The sequence below is a fragment of the Hyla sarda genome, chromosome 3 (genome assembly GCF_029499605.1).
Source record: "Hyla sarda isolate aHylSar1 chromosome 3, aHylSar1.hap1, whole genome shotgun sequence".
Classification (NCBI taxonomy): Eukaryota; Metazoa; Chordata; class Amphibia; order Anura; family Hylidae; genus Hyla; species Hyla sarda.
The window spans coordinates 54,648,826-54,665,409 of NC_079191.1; the positions used below are offsets into that span (position 1 = coordinate 54,648,826).

General features: G+C 41.7%; 1 protein-coding gene across 3 annotated transcripts in view; it reads right to left on the reverse strand.

Moving 5' to 3' along the window:
• Positions 1 to 16,584, reverse strand: part of NBAS (NBAS subunit of NRZ tethering complex) — a 701,350-nt gene that overhangs the window by 85,532 nt on the left and 599,234 nt on the right. For all 3 annotated transcript variants that reach the window (XM_056564221.1, XM_056564220.1, XM_056564222.1), the window contains one exon: positions 2,359 to 2,494. In XM_056564221.1, the coding sequence (XP_056420196.1) occupies positions 2,359 to 2,494 (136 nt within the window). The remainder of the gene's footprint in view (positions 1 to 2,358; positions 2,495 to 16,584) is intronic.

Consider the following 16,584-nt stretch of genomic DNA (forward strand, 5'->3'; position numbering starts at 1 on the left):
CAGGTTTTAAGTGGATTTCCTCCAGCCTGTCACATATAACACCAGGAGAAATCCGCCACATCGCACCGAGATTTCCAACCACAATATATTTATATTCACACAGCCAAATTGCTTCACACCGGATGCATGAAAAGCTATATTTCTGGGTGAAATTCACAGCTTCCAGAAACAAAAAAAAATGTGATCCATCGCCATGGATACAATGTGCGGAGCAATAAATTCGGAGGTTGCACTGAGGGAGAGAGAGCAATTTTAAAGTAACATTTGATACAGTACAGAGTGAAAAGCCATCAAAACCCTAAATGAGGACGCTGAGCTATAAAAAGAAGCAAATATTCTTTAAAAGATGCCGAGAAGAGTGAGGGCCAGGATGAAGATTTGTAGGATTACATGTGTAAATGCACAAAACAACATCTTATCCATCTAATGTCAATCTCGTATCTATCTGCTCTATCTACCTGACTAGCTATCATTCTCATTGCTATCTCACTCACATATTTATGTCTATCTCCCATATCTAAATTATCTCATATCTATCTATCTATCGCGCTCATATCTATCTATCTATCTCATATCTATCTATCTATCTATCTATCTCATATCTATCTATCTATCTATCTATCTATCTCATATCTATCTATCTCATATCTATCTCATATCTATCTCTCACTCTCTCATATCTATCTATAAATCTATATATCTTATATCTATCTATTTTATATCTATCTATAATAAAGAATATATTTACAGCACTCCAATACGTTAAAAAAACGTGAAAATGTTTTCCATCCAAAAATGTGAATGTCACATAGCAATGTTTCCACCAGCTCTCCTGGTCTTTCTCAAGATCAATCTTTCTCAGCTATCTATCTATCTAGAAAGTAAAAAAGGTGACCGCAGCTCACTGAAGTATCCAGTAATAAAAGTGATTTATTTCATGAACAGAAAAAAAAGCTAGTGCAAACGTTTCACGCTTGAGAATGGTGTTGTGAGAACACCGAAACGTCGCACTAGCTTTTTTTTCTGTTCATGGAATAAATCACTTTTATTACTGGATACTTCAGTGTGCTGTGGTCACCTTTTTTACTTTCTGGATTGCTTTTTGGCCCTGGGACTGGGGCTCTTGAGACCTGCCTGCACCTACCACTTTCATCTACTAGGATGTGCTGCTCCTTGCTTTAAATTCTATCTATCTATCTATCTTTCTATCTATCTTTCTATCGGCTTTAGTGATCAGGATACAGATTTGCCAGATGCCCTATTGATTTATGGCCAATCTATATCCTGATCACTGAAGCCTTGCGCAAGTCCCTGGCTTGAAAGAGGCAACAAAATGTATTTAAAATTGTAAATAAACTTGTAAACAGGAGATGTGCTGGTTTTGCAGAGTTTTTCTTCTTTAATGTTTCAGCATAGCAAATATTTTGGGCAGGTCTACATTGCCAACTTTGTGGGGGCAGTCTGGGTTTGGAGCTTTTTCGTTCCCATTTTCCTGGCCCTGGTGCACATAGCAAGGTCTATAATGGAAGAACGTGACTGTCTGAACAGGGTCCTGACATTAATCCCATCCAACCCCTTTGGGATGAACACTAGAATGGAGATTGCAAACAAGAACCTCTTTTCCATCATCAGTGTTTGACGTACAGATAAACAAGATCCAAAATCCTGTAGAAAGGCTTTCCGGAAGAATGAAAGCTGTTACGTCATATTACGGTAATACCTATGGATTCAGAAGCTCCTGTAGGTGTTCCAATACTTTTGTCCATAGAGTATCTATCTACCATAACAGGCCCACATAAGGGCTACAGAAAGCATTTTCCAAAGTGAGGTGTGGTCTGATCCATCATGATATCCAGAAGATGACAGCATAAGAATTTGGTGTAAATTTCTTGTTCAGGAAATAATGCTTTGTGCACTTTCCTCTGGGAAATACATGTGGCTGGATGCGTAACCACTTACTGATTAAAGTTTATTCACACGGTCGGAATTCCGCCTCAAATTAAAGCCTATAGACTTCTATGGGATTCTGCGCTCCCATTCACACTTTTGAATTTCCGCTTGCGTGAATGGGAGTCTGTAATCCCATAGAAGCCTATGGCTTTAATTTGAGGCAAAATTCCGCAAGCTGAATTTCTGCCGTGTGAATAGACCCATAAGGTTGTAATGTGTATCCAGTGGGTTGTTACAATACATTGTAAAGAACATTTGCATACTTACAAAATGGACCCATACAGTGAAATGGACATAGTATGGACATGCTCATGCCAAACTAGTCACAACACGGCCATTTATTCTTACCCTCATGTGAATTGGACCTTAACTTGTAGACATATGTGCACCTAAGAATAACTACCTTACCTCTGCAGAAAAAGCATGCCTAGTCTTGTAGAAGGACCGGCACAGTTTCAGGACTTCAGAGGATGTCCCCTCCCGGTTCGCTGCCTCGCAGCCAGAGAGCATGGCTTTCACCAGCTTCACCCATGGATTATCCTCACTAAGAGAAAGAGAATAGATGTCACTGGACGAGCAACTTTGTAGAAGAATATACAATGAGGAATATGTTTAAAATGTACAAGATAGATCAAATAAAAAAAATGATGACCCTAATAGATGCCCATAGTAGTTCTGAATCGTATCATAACAAAATGGCTGCTCATGAATATTCATCAGGGGCTCCATCCATGTGCAGCCCTGACGGAATATGGAATTCAGTAGCTGGTTGGTCTACCAAGTGACCTCTGAAGCACGGCCGAGGTATACCGTATACAAGGTCAGACTCCTCAACTACATCTCCAACTTCTAGACTGGTGTTTCCCAACTAGGGTGGCTCCAGCTGCCGGGCATGTTGGGAGTTGTAGCTTTGCAACCGCTGGAGAACCGTAAGGAGAGATATAGGGGGAGATTTATCAAAACCTGTGCAGAGGAAGAGTGGTGCAGTTGCCCATAGCAACCAATCAGCTCGCTTCTTTCTTTTTTAAAGAGGCCTGTGAAAAATGAAAGAAGTGCTCTGATTGGTTGCTATGGGCAACTGCACCACTCTTCCTTTACACATGTGTTGTTAAATATCCCCAATAATCCCTTACCTATATAAAAGTAAATATAGATGGAGTTGGTTCTCTCCCAGCGGCGGACACAGAGGAGTGAAAGCAACATTATGACATGCACAATATGTTTGTGTTTTGTGGGGGGGGGGGGGGGGGGGGGACGACATGATGTTGCTGGCTTTCAGAACACATTATGTGAAATAAGAAAAACAGGAGATAAAAGCACCTTCGATGTTCTGATGGCAGAGATTGAGGTAGTATATTTATACAACAGCCAGACTGCAGGGTTTAATCTGTGTACGCCAAAGCATATTCATGTCACTGCTGCTCGCAAGATCTGTCAGTCAGACTGCACGCAGCCCCATTGCATAACACATAATGTAAGGTTACTGAACAATTCACACTGGTTAAAATGTGGCACAGATGATATCACTGCACGCTCTGTACAGGCTGACATACACTTCCTTTAGTGATTCACAAAGCACGCCGCAGATGTATCTCTAGGTGACTTCCTATATACACTGCAGGTATTTGAGTTTTCTGTAAGGCCTGGGCTGCTGGGCCTGGACAATGTATGCAGCTGCACAGGGAGAGGAACGCTATACTGACACTGTATAGGAGCACTATTAGGACCAGCAATAGAGTTACAGGGAACCCCTGTGTAACTCAATCTGGACTTGACAAACAGAGCGCATGTCTACCGGAATACAAAGGGCCGTTTGTAAATATGGTGGGCCATGGAATCTGCCCTGGTTTGCTTGGTACTACCATTGACCTGGGCACGGTGGATGCAACTGCAACCTTTTAGGGTCCCAGACGCTGCAACTTATCAATTGAAAAGCAAAATGACCAGTTTGTGCCTATGTATTTTAAGTCAAACGGGTGATGCAGAACTCTGTGCACTTGCATGCTAGCACAGTTGGTTCTATAAGGTGGAAGTGGCTACCTAATACAGGAAGAACTACATTGTATGGAAGTTTTAACGCCATAACCCATTAAGGACTATTGCACTTTTTATTTTTTCCGCCTCACCTTCAAAAAATCATAACAATCTCAGTTTTCCCACCTACAGACCTAAATGAGGTCTTGTATTTTGCGCCACCAATTATACTTTGTAATGAAATCAATCATTTCACAAAAACTGCATTTTGTAACTTTTGGGGGCATCGACTTCTACGCAGTGCAATATTCGGTAAAAATGACAACTTATCTTTATTTTGCAGTTCCATACGAATAAAATTTTCCCCAAGCTTTGATCTTGTTTTACTTCTTTTAAAAAAATTATAACTTTAAAAAAGTCATAATTTTTTTAACAAAAACTTTTTCAAAAAAAACTTTTTATATAATGAAGATAATACCATTATATGTATATTTGCAATATACATTGGTTAAAAAATGTGTATATTTTTGGGTAAAAAAATGTTGTCTCTGTTGCTATTGCCTGTGTGTCTATAATGAGTCCAAATACAGGAAGTGAGGGCAGGACAAGCAGGGCTCTGTGCAGACTCCTGGCTTGTCAATCATCCTCATGTGCGAGCCTGGAGTGTCACAGATGCTCAGTGTAGGGAGCCCTGCTTGTCCTCAGTGCACAGAGCCCTGCTTGTCCTCAGTGTACAGGGCACTGCTTGTCCTCAGTGTACAGAGCCCTGCTTGTCCTCAGTGCACAGAGCCCTGCTTGTCCTCAATGCACAGAGCACTGCTTGTCCTCAGTGTACAGAGCCCTGCTTGTCCTCAGTGTACAGAGCCCTGCTTGTCCTCAGTGTACAGAGCCCTGCTTGTCCTCAGTGTACAGAGCCCTGCTTGTCCTCAGTGCACAGAGCACTGCTTGTCCTCAGTGTACAGAGCCCTGCTTGTCCTCAGTGTACAGAGCCCTGCTTGTCCTCAGTGTACAGAGCCCTGCTTGTCCTCAGTGTACAGAGCCCTGCTTGTCCTCAGTGTACAGAGCCCTGCTTCTCCTCAGTGTACAGAGCCCTGCTTCTCCTCAGTGTACAGAGCCCTGCTTGTCCTCAGTGTACAGAGCCCTGCTTGTCCTCAGTGTACAGAGCCCTGCTTGTCCTCAGTGTACAGAGCCCTGCTTGTCCTCAGTGTACAGAGCCCTGCTTGTCCTCAGTGTACAGAGCCCTGCTTGTCCTCCCACACTACATGTATTTGGATTCCTCATAGAGACAGACAGGCAATAGCTGCAGGGACAAAAATATACATATTTTTTAACCAATGTATATTACAAATATACATATAATGGTATTATCTACATTATATAAAAAGCTTTTGTTGACAATAGGTACGCTTTAAAGGGGTACTCCGGTATTTTTTAAATCCACTGGTGCCAGAAAGTTAAACAGATTTGTAAATTACTTCTATTAAAAAAAATCTTTACCCTTCCAGTACTTTTAAGCAGCTGTATGCTACAGAGGAAATTCTTTTCTTTTTGAATGTCTTTTTTGTCTTGTCCACAGTGCTGTCTGCTGACACCTGATGCCCGTATCAGGAACTGTCCAGAGCAGCAAAGGTTTGCTAAGAGGATTTTCTCCTGCTCTGTTCAGTTCCTGATACAGGCATTAGGTGTCAGCAAAGAGCACTGTGGACAAGACGAAAAATTATTTCAAAAAGAAAATGATTTCCCTCTGTAGCATACAGCTGCTAAAAAGTACTGGAAGGGTACATTTTTTTTTATAGAAGTAATTTACAAATCTGTTACTTTCTGGCACCAGTTGATTAAAAAAAAAGTTTTCTACAGGAGTAACCCTTTAATAAAATTTTTTAATGATTTTTATGACAATAAGCACGTTTAAAATCATCCTTTTCTGACCCCTATAACTTTCTTATTTTTCCATATATGGGGATGTGTGTGAGCTCATTTTTTGTGCCGGGATCTGTAGTTTGTATTGGTACTATTTTTGTTTTGATTGGTCTGTAAGATTTTTTAGGGTATACAAAGTGATCATAAATACTAAATTCTGGACTTTGGTATTTTTTTACGCATATGTAATTGTCCGTGCAGTTGTCAGACATTTATCACGCAGCGATACCACATATGTTTATTTTTTTTATTAAATGGGAAAAGGGGGTGGGGGTGATTCAAACTTTTATTAAGATAGGGGTAAAAACACATTTGTTGAGATAATTTTCTTACACAATTTTTTTGTTCCCATAGGGGACTATTACATGCAATCATTAGATTGCATACATTGAACAATGCTATACCACAGTGTTATCGGTGCTCTATTGCTCCAGCCTGCCATGGCAGACTGGGGCATTGGAGCACCAATCGGATGGCGAGGATGCAGGTACATCGCAATTTCACCACGATGGTCCCGATCCGTTCTGCTGAGTTGCCGGGAGTGTTTTTTTTCTCTCATATTTTTAACGCTGCAGTCAACTTTGATCATGGCGTCTTAGGGATTAATACATGGCATCACCGCGATCGGTGATGTCCAGCATTAGACAAGGGTCACGGCGGCTGATGGCTGCAGGGACCACCCCACTATGGTTCGCGCTTAGCTCCTACGCACGTGTCAGGAAAGTGGGCACAGTGCACCCTGCGTCGTTCAGTGGTTTTCACTTCCTAAAATCAACAATTTGCAAAAAGTGGGTTGCAGGACCCCAAGAGTGGACAAGCTGGACAGCCATCACTCCTATTCCATATGGTCCACCAGATCCACTGGAATCTGTTTATAGACAAGAATAACAAAATAATGTTCAGTCCAAGCACAGATACAGATATATCTATAAATATAAATGCACTGTGTATTATTTGTACTGCAGGCTTCCTCCTGCTAAATTCAATCAGTCTTCACTCTGATGTAGTTCAAAATGTTTGCCCTACACGCTGACAAGGCTTTAAATCAATATTTGCCATTCTCGTCAGGCTGAAAAGGACAATCCAAAGAGCGGCAAAACTCAGAGAGATAAATAGTGGCGTGTATACAAAATATTATAAATGATCTATCTATAGCATAACTCTGATGTATCTTCCTCGCTCATATCTATCTATCTGTGGATCCCACAGTGGCTTAGCTTTAAGGGTTGCAGCAGTATAAGTTGTAACTGGGCCCTAAACCAAAAAGTCCCACCAGTTACACTGACCCTCTTCGTAAAGGGGTACTCCGGTGCTTAGGCATCTTATCCCCTATCCAAAGGATAGGGGGATAAGATGCCTGATCGTGGGAGTCCCGCCGCTGGGGACCCCCATGATCTTGCACGCGGCACCCCGTTTGTAATCAGTCCCAAGAGCATGTTCGCTCCGGGTCTGATTACCGGCGACCACACGGCTGGCGGCATGTGACGTCATGCCTCCGCCCCCGTGTGACGTCACGCTCCGCCCCTCAATGCAAACCTACGGGAGGGGGCGTGACAGCTATCACGCCCCCTCCCGTAGGCTTGCATTGAGGGGCGGAGCGTGCAGTCACACATGGGCGGAGGCGAACACGCTCCGGGGACTAATTACAGACGGGGTGCCGCGTGCAAGATCCCGGGGGGTCCCCAGCGGCGGGACTCCCGCGATCAGACATCTTATCCCCCTATCCTTTGGATAGGGGATAAGATGTCTAAGCACCGGAGAACCCCTTTAATGATCAGGCAGAGATCTTCTGAACTGCTTTGCATGATCTTATATAAAACTGTGTGATCATGAATTTGCAGCTGCACAGTTCTCTCTATCCCCCACAATGACTGTGTGGCTCTACATTTACATCTGTACAGTCCATTCTATCCCCTCCCTGATCAGTGCTTGGAGTAAACAGTAAGTTACCGCTGAATCCTAGTAGTAAGTACCCACCAGACCCCAAGAATACAGCTTTAATGTTTTTATTGCATGCCCCCAGGGGCCTTTAAATTTAAGAGATATTCCCACCTAGACATTTATGGCATATCCGTAAGATATGGCAAAAATGTCTAACCCACACCTATCTTAAGATCGAAGGCTCCTTGGACATGCCCGCTACTAACAGTGATTGGGACAATAAAAACAGCTGAACGAGCTCTTTTACATAGTTTATATAACTCCCATAGAGGTTAATGGAAGGGTCATAAAAAGTATACCACCACTTGCTATGCTTTTTCCATAACTCAGAGGGTATGGAAACAGTGCAGCTAGCAGAAGTACAAATGTTTACGCAATTTAAATTAAAGTCACTAAAAGTTACGGAAACTGTCTTTGGCTTCCCAACCACCTTCAGCAGTCGCAGGGACCTCCACCTAGCACATAACTTTGTGATACACTGCAAAACAGACATGGACATGCATGCTCATGGGCATACAAGTACACGTGGTGGGTATGACTAGACAGTACAATAAGTATCTCCTTACACAGGATCATTACCCTGGTCTATGAAAGTAAAGTCCGGTACATGATCTTGTATCATTAAGAAACTTTATTCATTTCAAAAAGTGGAGTGTTTTTTTTTAAACATTTTTTTTTTTAATAATAACAATCAGAATCCACGTCGGTCCTGACTGATGATTCTCTTTAATTCTGGCAGCTAATTAATTAAGCCTTGAAAGTGAATTCATCCTCACAGGCAGAACATATTGTAAATCCCTCTCCTAGCCAGCGCCAGATCTCAGGTGTACGGAGAGCAGACTCATTTCTGTCAAAAATCAACATCTGACAATAAAGTATTAAGTAGGATCAACTAATGGAAAATAATAATGACAATTACTCCGCTCCCACCGTGAAGGGAATGCACAAGCCTCCTGGAAAATGGAAATGCAATACTTGGGGGAAAGACAACGGGGGTGAGGTAGAGGTGGCACTTCTGTGAGCAGCTGGAGACATAATGGGAAGACCGATTGAGGTCAGTGACCTTGAAATGAAGCTGGCTGAAGGTCACAAATTACTATGTAGAAGAAAAAAAGGGGATAGAGCTTGAGGAAAGAGCAGAAGTGACACCCGTATAAAAAGTAACAGAGGGAATGTAGAATGGAAGTCCATAAAGCGTTTGCTGTAATGTAATGCCCACTTATCCTTACAGCTTGGCTCATTTAGCTTTATGGTTATAGTTCAACTGTTCCTTTTATTGCATTCAGTTTGATAACCTCCTATCTAATCGAAAATCTCAGAAGAAACTGAGTTATCACATGAATTACTATCTAAAAAAGGCAACAACGTATATCGGTAAGTAGGTAGGTAGATCCCCACCATAAAACCTACAGTCATGGCCGTAAATGTTGGCACCCCTGAAATATTTCAAGAAAATTAACTATTTCTCAGGGATTGCAGTAACACATGCTTTGCTATACACATGTTTATTCCCTTTGTGTGTATTGGAACAAAACAAAAAAGGGAGATAAAAAAGCAAATTGGACATAATGTCACACCAAACTTCAAAAATGGGCTGGATTATCATCACCCTCTCAAAATTGTGGAAAAATAAGATTGTTTCAAGCATGTGATGCTCTTTTAAACTCACCTTGGGCAAGTAACAGGTGTGAGCAATATAAAAAAAAATCACACCTTAAATCAGATAAAAAGGAGAGAAGTTCACTTAGTCTTTGCATTGTGTGTCTGTGTGTGCCACACTAAGCATGGACAACAGAAAGAAGAGAAGATAACTGTCTGAGGACTTGAGAAACAAAATTGTGGAAAAATATCAACAATCTCAAGGTTACAAGTCCATCTTCAGAGATCTAGATTTGCCTTTGTCCACAGTGCGCAACATTATCAAGAAGTTTGCAACCCATGGCACTGTAGTTAATCTCCCTGGGTGTGGACTGAAGAGAAAAATTGATGAAAGTTGTCAACGAAGGATAGTCCAGATGGTGGATAAGCAGCCCCAGACAAGTTCCAAAGATGTTATACTTGACTCTGATCTGTCTTTCACTCCCCATATTCAGTCTCTTTCACGTTCTTGTCACCTGCATCTCAAAAACATTTCCAGAATCTGCCTGTTTCTCACTACTGAAACTGCTAAAACTCTCATTATTGCTTTGATTCACTCCCGCCTCAATTACTGTAACTCTTTACTAATAGGCCTTCCTTTCTCCAAACTCTCTCCTCTTCAGTCCATCCTTAATGCCGCAGCCAGACTCATCTTCCTCTCCAGCCGCTACACCGACGCCTCCTCCCTGTGCCAGTCACTACACTGGTTACCAATTCAGTCCAGAATACAGTACAAAATCCTCAGTCTAATGGCCCCATAATGTTCATCTGCATCTGCTTTATATACCAGGGGTTCTCTATATAAATAAGACAAGGAATTGGCAGGGGATTTGGAGTAGGCCATCGAAGGGATGACTCTAATGTCATTTTTATTTTAAAGAAGGCAATAGTAATCCAGTCTTTATTGGCATTCCTTCACACCACCACAATATGACTAGTTAATTTTGGCAAAGGGGGAAAAGTCAGAAATTGATAAACCTCAAATGAGCATAGGGATCAACAAACTATACCTCCTTAAGAGTTAACCAACAAACGTCAAGATACCAACAGAAAATATTTCTTTCCTAATCAAAAGCTATGATTAATTACAGTGCACAGGACCTTCCGTGAGCAGTCTATTAATTATACATAAAACCATTAATTAGATACAAAGTTGGTAATTTATTGTCACCGCAAAGGGCAATAAAAAAGTGTTGATAAGTCTTTTAATGGCTTATAGTGCTCTTTGAAAGTGAGACGGAAACTCTGAATACAGGAACTTCAAAATGACTCATTAATGTTTTATGTGTCAGGAACGGGCAGGGGTTTATTAAACACCAGTATCATTTCCCTGAAGCAAACACCAGCTTACTATGTAAAACAAATCTAAATACCAAATCAGCAATCCTTAAGGGACTGCTCTCCCATGGACCCAATGGGTATAAGAAGGCAAGGGTGAAGATGAATGGTGGACCCTTGTGCATCACAGGTTAATTTTGGTAATTTCTATTATCATAACATTTTATTGCTTGTATAGCAAAAAAATAATAAAATAAGATTATATAAAATTAATTTGTATAAATTCACAGTAAACTAATCCTTGAGGATATATGTGAGAATTACTTAAAAACGAATACATTACTAGCTCCTTCGGCAATACACAACATACATGGCTGACAAAAATTCCTGAGCTGACGGTGGATGACTGTAAGGATGTGGTTGACTACTTTCTAACGTCTATGGACAGAGCCAAGGATGTACTCATTCAATAAAAAATACTTCATAGAGTTTATTATGTCCCCACTAGCTTTAAACTACAGGGTATATCACAAAATTGCATGGGATTTAGGTGCCAGAGTAAACAAGGGGACTTTCTGGCACATGGTTTGGTTCTGCTCCAGGTTGCACCTATTCTTGGAATATCTGAGATGAGGTTGGATTTCTCTATGGTCAATGTTCACCTTCTGCCTAGTACTGGTCAGTTACAGATATAGCCACCACCAACATGAGCGTGGCAGCCCAACATCATGGCACCACAGGGTACAACTGCACTACGGCTCTCACACCTGATCGGAACCTCTTGGAACCAGACAGGTGCTGTTCAGACAAGTGTATGTAAATGGTGATGCATACACCGTACTGTGTCCTATGTCTTTATGCCTGTTTAAAAGGAATTCCACCTGTTTGTGACCAGTTTTTTTTGTTGGATTTTATTGTATTGTGCCCAGGAGGTAGGAATAGGCCCAAATTATATGGTATGGTATAGGAATGCATGTGTGGATGGATTTGCCAATGTACATAAGTCATTGCAGAACTACCCGGTTGTTATTCAGTCCTCTCGTTTTAGCATATGGGACAGGAATTGTTCACATTCAGCTTTACTAATTCAATTTGACTGAACCACATAGTAGTTTTACTATAATAACAATTCCCTGTATATGGAGCTGGGCCTATGGGTTTGAGCACTGGGCATGATCTAGAATTAACACATTCCATTTAAAGAAGCACCCCAGGTTTATTTCTTTGCCCATATTATGCACATGTAACATCACTAGTCATGCAGCACCATTTGTTTTGTTTCATCACAGCAGCATCCATGTTTTATAACTTAATTTGGTCACGTGATCACATTCCTGATTCTACATATCTTCTAGTACCTAATGGTTCCAACAAGATATCAGACTCTGACTTCCTGTGGACTACACAGTTACATCATCACCTACCAGGTCCCTCCTACTAGCTCCCAGACCCCTCCCCTCCCAGATCCATCGGCTATCTAAATGGGATCACAATATACATTAGTTATACACCTCCATGAGGCTGTGTTCACATGTTGTGTTGCCTTTTTTTTTTTTGTAGACTGTACGGCAATTGTACAAAATATGGTAAATATGTGTAATTTTTACCATGATTTTAGAAAATCACTGCAAAAACAGCATGGGATGTGCTCACAACTACCACTGTGTGGGACTTATATCATCATTTGATGAAGATAATGTTTACCTGTAGACAATAAGTGCGATTGACAGGCGATAATAAAGTGCAAATGTGACTATAATTTTTCGGAAGCTGTAAAAATATTAATATATAAATATAATATAAAATTATAGGATTATAAAATATTTCACTAAAAGAAGGTGCGTACCTGACGCATAAGGTGCATGATAGAGCGCAAGACAGCGATAAAGTGCATATAAGGATGTAGTCGTTGGTAGAATCTGAATGAAAAGCAGCAAATAAATAATTGAGCAACCTAGTATAATCGGCCAAGTTAGCAAGTAATATACGGGTTTGATGAGTATATACTTGCTTACATGTGATGTATAAAACAGCTGTTCCTATAGCATATTTATCCTTTACATTAATATTCTATTTCCATGATATACAGTCTAGTTCACCTCTATACTGAAGGATGCTAAAAGACGAGAGGAGGTCGACTTCAGTTCAGGTTAGTGATGGTTAGTTCAGGCTAGAAACGAAAAATGTCCGCCGGTAGAGAATAGTACAATTAAACAGGGTATGGGCGCAACTCCTGACATCTGTACCTGACATCGGTACCTGACATCTGAAGCGGCGTGTCCGGTTCTGTGCTTCCAGTGATCCGGGTATGTCCTTTGGGCTTGCGGTGCAGTGAAGATCTGCGAAATCACAGGAGTATGCCCCGGCTGGTGGCATCTCAACTGTGGGATCTCCGGCTTTAGAGTTTGCCTGGTGGTTCCGGCAGTTGCAGTGACGTCACTACAGGGTTCAGCGAGGGCCAAAAAACACTATAACGCGTTTCAGAGACAATATACCGGTCTCCTTCGTCTGGGATGTGAGAGTGGACCTCATAGTTGCCTTATATACACTTGCAAGCCGTTCTCCTTATCTCACTGCCAGATAGTACTGCTATTTATGATGTGTTCGAAACTGGATCGAGCACATCATAAATAGCAGTACTATCTGGCAGTGAGATAAGGAGAACGGCTTGCAAGTGTATATACGGCAACTATGAGGTCCACTCTCACATCCCCGGCGAAGGAGAGTGGTGTATTGTCTCCGAAACGAGTTGGAGTGCTTTTTGGCCCTCGCTGAACCCTGCAGTGCACACTGCAACTGCCGGAACCACCAGGCATACTCTAAAGCCTGAGATCCCACGTTGAGACACCACCGGCCAGGGCATGCTCCCATAATCTCGCAAATCTCCACTGTACCGCAAGCCCAAAAGACACACCCGGATCACTGGAAGCACAGAACCGGACACGCCGCTTCAGATGTCAGGTACCACGCACACATCGGAGTTGCGCCCATACCCAGTGTAATTGTACCCCACCGGTGGACATTGTTCGTTTCTAGCCTGAACTGTACCTGCAGATTTTGCACGTTACTAACCTGAACTGAAGTCGAACTCTTCTTGTCTTTTAGCATCCTTCAGTATAGAGGTGGACTAGACTGTATACCATGGAAATAGAATATTAATGTAAAGGATAAATATACTATAGGAACAGCTGTTTTATACATCACATGTAAATAAGTATATACTCATCATAAACCCGTATATTACTTGCTAACTTGGCCGATTATACTAGGTTGCTCAATTATTTATTTGCTTCTTTCCATTCAGATTCTACCAATGACTACATCCTTATATGCACTTTATCGCTGTCTTGCGCTCTATCATGCACCTTATGCGTCAGGTACGCAGCTTCTTTTAGTGAAATATTTTATAATCCTATAATTTTATTTTATTTTTTATTATATTTATATATTAATATTTTTTCAGTTTCCAAAAAATTCCAGTCACATTTGCACTTTATCATTGCCTGTCAATCGCACTTATTGTCTATTGGTAAACATTATCTTCATCAAATGATATTTTAAGTCCCACACAGAGCTTTTTGTATTTTCAATATATTTATTATAGACTTTCTAGTATGAGATAAAGGGACTCATATGTACAGCTAATTAGCCACAACGCATTAACGCAGTCTATAATGCAGTAAAATTGCGTAATACTCAATGTGTGAACACAACCTAAAGTCATCAAATCTTTATTAAAATAAAACAAAAAAAAAACCTTAGTTGTGATTATAGGTCAGATGACTTTCTTTTCAAGGCAGTATTTCTCTCAAAAACACATTTTGAGCAAGAAAACACACTAGAACTGCATAGGGTGAATTGACACAAATCCACTTTTTAATCTAATGAGTTCACCTGGGTAACCAGAACAAATAGCCTGATGAGATGACCAGGTGCAGTTATCAAACACCCCACCCAAAGCCAGAGGACGCACTGTAAATTTAAGCTGAATTACAGAACCCAGATCATTGTGCTCTTGTGAACTAAGATGGAGCCTAACCCATCCACAACACAACACAAGAAACTCTACATTATTCTTTAAAAATAGCCTATGCTGCACTAAAACAAGTAGAAAAAATATATACAAATTCCCAGAATGCTTCTTTAACAGGAATGTATGTAATATTCTGGCACTTGGCACGTCTTCAGCAGCTCCATGGTTGTACATGACGTCAATAGAGAAATGCCCATATGCACTTGTTACTTTTGGCATCCTTACATCAGTACCAATGGCTGAAGACGATAGTTAATGATACTTTTAATAGATCTACACTGGTTGTCAAGGGTCTATATGTAGAAGATTATGCTAGTGGTCTTATATGTATATGTTAGCTCCAGTAGGGAGTCCAGACATGGCAGTGATGGACATGCTTATGGCTCAGGTGATGAATGGGGCTGTATGTGTGTAAGAGGTTGGGTTATAGCCCATTGAGCTAAAGAAAACAAGGGCTTGTCACCAAGGTCTTCTGCCTACCTATTCAGTGTACCATCCATTGATCCTGCTGCAGACTTTTTCATTCAAATTATTATTATTTTTTTCTACCAAAACAACAAGAGATGGTTACAAACCTAAAGTAAAACCATCAAATGTTTTTTTGCCATGGCACAACACTTGGTCTATTTACATTGAGCTGTAACCCTATATGCTCTATTAGTCCTCTAATGACTTAAAGGACATGTGCAGCGGTACAAACACTTATCCCCTATCCTCAAGATAGGGGATAAGTGTTTGATCGCGGGGGGTCCGAATGCTGGGGCCCCCGGCAATCTCCTGTACGGGGCTGCGGCTGTCCTGTGCAGGGGGCGTGCCAGCCGCAGCATGACGTTGCGGCCGGCATGCCTCCTTCATACATCTCTATGGGAGAGGCGGGGAGGCAGCATTCGGGCCTCCCCGCATCCCCCATAGAACTGTATGGGGATGGGGAGGAGACGGGGCGTCACCGTCGACCTCTAGGTCGACGCTACGTGCCTTAGCGCTCACCATGAGCGCTTATGGCGGCGCCCCGTTAGGCAGATCGGGGGGGTCCCAGCAGTCGGACCCCCCGCGATCAAACACTTATCCCCTATCCTGTGGATAGGGGATAAGTGTAATGCCGCTGCAGTTGTCCTTTAACAAGAAATCATTCAAAAAGTAAGAACTACAGTGGGGCAAAAATGGATTTAGTCAGCCACCAATTGTGCAAGTTCTTCCACTTAAAAAGATGAGAGAGGCCTGTAATTTTCATCATAGGTGAACTATGAGAGACATAATGAGAAAAAAAATCCATAAAATCACATTGTCTGATTTTTAAAGAATTTAATTGCAAATTATGGTGGAAAATAAGTATTTGGTCACCCACAACCAAGCAAGATTTCTGGCTCTCACAGACCTGTAACTTCTTCTTAATGGCACCTGTTTGAATCACACTGCCCGGGTAACAAAGGAGTGGCTTCATAAGAAGCATTTCAAGGTCCTGGAGTGGCCTAGCCAGTCTCCAGATGTCAACCGCATAGAAGTCCATGTTGCCCAGCGACAGCCCCAAAACATCACTGCTCTAGAGGAGATCTGCATTGAGGAATAGGCCAAAATACCAGCAACAGTGTGTAAAAACCTTGTAAAGACTTACAGAAAACGTTTAACCTGTGTCATTGCCAACAAAGGGTATACAGTGACCCCCCAACCTACGATGGCCCCGACATATGATGAAATGGACATACGATGGCCTCTCAGAGGCCATCGCATGTCGATGTCAGCATCGACATACGATGCTTTTTTATGTCGGGGCCATCGCATTAAGTGCTATTCGGCAGCGCCAAATGCTTAAGCTGCTGCAGGATAGAAGCTTAATGTTCCCCGTGTGGTGT